Source organism: Salmo salar, chromosome ssa15 (genome assembly GCF_905237065.1).
Source record: "Salmo salar chromosome ssa15, Ssal_v3.1, whole genome shotgun sequence".
Taxonomy (NCBI): Eukaryota; Metazoa; Chordata; class Actinopteri; order Salmoniformes; family Salmonidae; genus Salmo; species Salmo salar.
In genome coordinates, this window is record NC_059456.1 from 66,303,015 (window position 1) to 66,309,055 (window position 6,041).

The 6,041-nt window shown below is 44.8% G+C and overlaps 1 protein-coding gene across 1 annotated transcript in view; it reads left to right on the top strand.

The window, feature by feature from the left end:
• Positions 1–4,504, top strand: part of LOC106571937 (RNA-binding protein 38) — a 13,601-nt gene extending 9,097 nt beyond the window's left edge. Inside the window, exon 4 of the mRNA XM_014145519.2 lies at positions 3,567–4,504. Coding sequence (XP_014000994.1) covers positions 3,567–3,921 — 355 coding nt within the window. The 3' untranslated portion in view covers positions 3,922–4,504. The remainder of the gene's footprint in view (positions 1–3,566) is intronic.
• The last annotated feature ends 1,537 nt before the right edge of the window (positions 4,505–6,041 follow it).

Below are 6,041 nucleotides of genomic sequence, written 5' to 3' on the forward strand. Positions count from 1 at the left end.
CTGGCGAGCCTGCTGCTGTTTCCTAACATGGATACATTTGGACATGGGGATATTCTTAGCCTGCTTATGGCTCTCTTTCTCTCCCTCCCCCTCTGTATCTTTCTCTCTCTCTCTCGCGCTCTCTCTCGCGCTCTCTTCTTCCTCTCTCCCTCCCCTCTCTGTATCTTTCCTTCATCTCACTCTCTCTCGGCCATGGTTGACCTACACAGGCCGATGAGCTACTAGTCAAACCATTACAACACCTCCTTACACACACACACACACACACACACACACTTCCAGGGAATGAGTGTGTTGTGAAAACAGGCTGAGTAGAGAAGTGAGGGGTTGGCCTGTGAGTCATGGTGTGATAGATGGGTGAACAGTCTCAGTGGCATGGGATGTGCGTGTGCTTGTTTGTGCGTCTGGGAAAGAGCACTGTTGACACTTAAAACAGTTTCAGTCAACTCACTCTCATACTGGTAAGTGGCAGGCTAGTTCTGAATATTCGGTACCAAAGTTATTACAGTGATCTACAATGAGTGGACAAAACATTAGGAACACCTTACGAATATTTTCTTGCACACCTTTTTGCCCTGAGAACGGCCTGAATTCATCGGGGCATGGACTCTACAAGGTGTCGAAAGCGTTCCACAGGGATGCTGGCCCATGTTGACTCCAACGCTTCCTACACTTCTGTCAAGTTGGCTGGATGTCCTTTGAGTGGTCGACCATTCTTGATACACACGGGAAGCTGTTGAGTGTAAAAACTCAGCAGCGTTGCAGTTCTTGGCACAAACCGGTGCGCCTGGCACCTACTACCATACCCCTTTCAAAGGCACTTAAATCTTTTGTCTTGCTTAAAAATCCCTCGTTAACCTGTCTCCTCCCCTTCGTCTACACTGATTGAAGTGGATTTAACAGGTGACATCAATAAGGGATCATAACTTTCACCTGGTCAGTCTATGTCATGGAAAGAGCTTTTGTGCATGTTTTGTACACTCAGTGTACTTCACAACTAACTTAGTTGTGAACACTTAGTTTGACCCAGAAATAAAACATCTCTCTGGCATTTGTTTGGCCAGAAGGGAGATGACCAGAGCTGTCCATGGTTTCTGATGAGTGCTATACTATATTAGGTTAAATGATCCTTTCCTATTCTGTGAGGCCAGTCTGATTGGGGTGTGTGTTCTGTGTTCAGTGGGAGCAGGGATTGTGATAGGCCCTTCAAACCCCCATGGCTCACAGGGCTATTAATATTGCAGCCGCCGGCTTTCAATTATTGAATGATATATTGAGTGGTAAGGGAATTGAGGCTGACCCAGATGAGCCTGTGAATGAATTATGGTGGGCTGATTGAATGTCTCCTTCAGAGAACCAATGGACAATTAAAGCACAAGTGTTCCCTCTCTTCCACTGGATTTGATCATGATAAAGTCTCTGTCTGCCATAACAATGAAAAGGACTTCCTCTTTCTAAATCTTTTGCGGAAGTCACTTGGTATGGGGTGGATTGATCTATCTTCATGAAGCCTTGACTACTCTGTCAAAACCACACATGGACACGCACCCCCCCCCCAAAAAAACAAAACAAAACAAACTCATCATTTTGGCGGTAAGTAAGCACCATTGTCTCAGAGCAAATAGAGTTGGGCTCCTTCTGTGGGGAGCTCCGCCTCTCCAGGGGCTTCTCTGACCCGGGGTTCAAATATTGCTCTGTCTGTCTGTCTGTCCATGCTATTGGAAAGGGCAAATAACAAAGATAAACAGAACAGGAAAAACAGAGCTTCTGTCCCCAGGCTTGGTGTATTTACATGGATGTTTAAGAGGAGAGGGGACTCATGATTAATGGTAGGAGTGGCTGTGAAGAGGTGTGTGTGAACGCAAGTGTGGGGGGGTGGGGGGGCAGAATGTGGTCCAGTGGCTGCCTGTAGGACCCAGAGTCGGCAAGGCAGCCGCTGAGGCACCATCTGGTCCAGCTAGCTGGCAGGGCAGGCGCCAGGCAGGGAGCTGACAGAGAAGTGAGATTTGGCACTTTATTCAAATTCTGTTCTTTTTTTGAAGAAGGAGAGGAAGGAGGCGGGTGGGTGGGGTGTGTTTCCTGTTGAAACACAGAGACAGGGTGGGGTTGGAGGGGGGGATTATAGGGCTCAGTCACTGCAAACACACATCTGGGGAGGCAGGCAGGATTTGAGGGCTGGTGTGTGTGTTTGTGCGTATGTGTGTGAAGTTGTGTTGTCCTTTGCTGAAGTGGCAGTGTTAAGGTGTCAGCGGGCTTCAGTTCGGCTGGCGGCTAGCCAAAGTCGACTAGGCGAACCGAACGAGTGTGCTCCCTTAAAATACATTTGCTTGAAAAATTTGAAAAAGCAGAAATAGTACTGTTTGTCCGCTTTGAGACACTGTAGCAGTATACACTTCCTCAAAATAGTCAGAATTAATCTAAGATAACTCAAGAAATCTGTCATTAATGTTGACCTTTTTGCAGAGGAGATCTTAGTCACACAATTTGACATCTAACTAAGATGTCTGGTGAAGTATTACTCCCCCCCCCCAATTTTTTTTTTACATCATAACGAGTTGCATGTCTCGTTGAATGACAGCAAAGTCTTCATGGAAGAATCCCTACTGTTAACCAATCACCGACGAAGGGGTGTAGACTTCGGCTTGCCTCTAGAAAACCGAAAAAACCCTCACCGGAGTCCAAAACGTCACAAAATGTCGTCATAATATATGCACAACGCCTTCCGAACTGTTTCGGCTGGGAAGCATGCGGTCGCCTTTAGAATGGCTCAAACTGAGCCTCTCTTGTAAAACAGCATACCATCCAAACTGAGCCTCTCTTGTAAAACAGCATACCATCCAAACTGAGCCTCTCTTGTAAAACAGCATACCATCCAAACTGAGCCTCTCTCTCTCCCCTCTCCCTCCTTTATTATTTTTCAGTCTCCTCATTCCCCTACATTTCCCTCCTTTACTTTCTCTTTGTTGCCTGTATTCTACCCTCGATATCCTCAGGACATGGAGATAGTCTCTCCTCTCCCGAGTCGTTCCCCTCCCCCGTCTCTTCTCTCTACCTATTGAGCATTGGGGTGAAATCATTTTCCCTCGGGTGTTATTTTCTGCTTCCCAGGGACGTAATTAGACAAAGCTCTCCACTAAAATAGCCAATTATAAAAACCCAGTTATTACAATCCCCCTGATGAAAGGGATTGACATTCAGAAACATTTGATCACGTGCACATCTCACATTCTAAGGTATTATTTTACAAGGATCCTGATCTACACGTTATTGTGCTTGACGTAAATCTTTACATACAGTATTCGGGTAATACTATGGCAAAGCTAGCACTATTCGAAAGCTGAGTGTTCAATGCCATATGTCAGTCATTCACTGGGCATACTGGGTACTGTATGTCCCCTGTAATTACAGTGGTGTGGTACATCATCTACGGCTACTGTAGTGTACGTGCCTCTTTCTCCACGATGGCTGAGCCGTATGTGTGTCCTCAGGCCTGTGCGTGTGTATACATTCCTAATGTATAACCGCATACTGTACACTTGTATCTATAATTTTCTCTGTCTCTTCAGATTGGCCCAGCAGTATGTGTACCCCCAGGCCTTCCTCCAGCCCAGCCTGTTGCTCCAGTCCCACCTCAGCCCCTCTCAGGCCTCCCTCTCCTCCCCGTATCTGGACTATAGCTCAGCCTACGCCCCTTACACCTCCACCCCCTCCACTGGCCTGGAGCACTACCCCTACGCCCCCTCGCCCTCCGCTAGCTACCTCCGCTACGGCTACTCCCCCGCCACACCAGGCCCTACCATGTCTGCCCCCCCCACCCCTCCCACACCCATCCACCTCTCCCTCAACCCCCTCGCTGGCCTCTCTGCCCCCCCTACAGCCTACATCCAATATCCCCTCCACCACCCCGACCGTATGCAGTGAGGGGGGCCTGGGTTATGGAGGTGGGTGAGGGTAATCGGAGGGGGACACTCATGACAACAACGTATGGAGACTTGGAACAAGAGGATTATTGCACTATGACCTGTGACATCATCAGGACGAGACTCCCGACAACCAAGGAGCGAGTGGGGTCAGAATCCAAAGGGCTTTGTGAAAACAAACAAAACACACTGAGATTTCTTCCTGTTTTTCTATTAAGGTTATTATCCATTATTGTTATCGTAGTTGTTACTATACTACTATTGCTGTTGTTGCCAATGTTTATATGAATGTTTGAAGAGCTCTCCTTGTGTCCGATGCCAAACGTGATGGAGTCAATGGAACATGAGAACACAAGAAGAAGAACATTCCACCTTCCACTCCTTACCCGCGGAGACCACCCACCATCGTACACAAGTAGCTAAGGCTTTTCTGAGCAGCCCTTTAATGCAGTGGATGGAGTTTGAAGGTTGGGCGAAGATGGGTTGGATAGCCATTATATTTCACCAGAGTCTCCACCTCACTCTTCCAGAAGTACTACTGAACATTTCATTAGCGAGGTGAGACAGACGCAGCATCATAGAATTAGAATACTAGAATGGACATGAACCTTCTTATGATGGTCCAAAGGTCAGCCATGTTGGTCAGGGAGTTGGTCAACCATGGTTTGCCAGTGCTGTGATAAGATATTGTGTAACACAATGAATGTGAGGAATTTATCAGCACTGTGTTAGCTAGCTAGCCAGCCAGGTTTAGAGAAATGATTCCATAAATTTGTCAAATTAGCTGCCAATATGCCAACATTCCATTCAAAAAATTCTGTGAATTCACAGCCATACACTGGCTCAAATGAGTTAATGGGACTTAGACACGTTGTAAATGCAACAAGTACTGATATTGTATCACATAATAGCACTCACAGCTTTCTGTTTACATATATTTCAGAGGCTATTCTATAGCCGCCTCTAGTAATTTAATAGGATTTACAGTACCTTCAGAAAGTACTCATACCCCTTGACTTATTCCACATTTTGTTGTGTTACAACCTGAATTCAAAAATTATAAAAAATAAAAAAATGTCTCACCCATCTACACACAACTCCCCATAATGACAAAGTGAAAACATGTTTTTAGAAAGTTTAGCAAATTTATTGAAAATAAAATACAGAAATATCTAATTTACATAAGTATTCACATCCCTGAGTCAATACTTTGTAGAAACACCTTTGGCAGCGATTACAGCTGTGAGTCTTTCTGGGTAAGTCTCTAAGAGCTTTGTACACCTGGATTGGACAATATTTGACCATTTATTATTTTCAAAAAATCTTCAAGGTCTGTCAAATTGGTTGTTGATCATTGCTAGACATCCATTTTCAGGTCTTGCCATATCTTTTCAAGTAGATTGAAGTCAAAACTGTAACTCTGCCACTCAGGAACATTCACTGTCTTCTTGGTAAGCAACTCCAGTGTAGATGTGGCCTTGTGTCTTAGGTTATTGTCCTGCTGAAAGGTGAATTAATCTCCCAGTGTCTGGTGGAAAGCAGACTAAACCAAGATTTTGCCTATGCTTAGCTCAATTCTGTTTTTATTTTATCCTGAAAAACTCCCCAGTCCTTAATGATTACAAGCATACCCATAACATGATGCAGCAACCACTATGCTTCAAATTATGTAGAGTGGTACTTAGCAATGTGTTGTATTTGATTTGCCCCAAACGTAGCACTTTGTATTCTGGACATAAAATTAATTGCTTTGCCACATTTTTTGCAACATTTTTTGCAGCACCTTGTTGCAAACAGGATGCATATTTTGGAATATTTTTTTATTCTGTACAGGCTTCCTTCTTTTAACTCTGTCAATTGGGTACTATTGTGGAGTAACTACAATGCTGTTGATCCATCCTCAGTTTTCTCCTATCACAAACTCTATAATCACAAACTCACCCTTGGCCTCATGGTGAAATCCCTGAGTGGTTTCCTTCTTCTCCGGCAACGGTGTTATCTTTGTAATGACTGGATGTATTGATACATCTTCCAAAGTGTGATTAATAACTTAACCATGCTAAAAGGGATATTCAATGTCGGCTTTTAAAAAAAACCTCCCTGGTGTTTGTGGTTGAATCT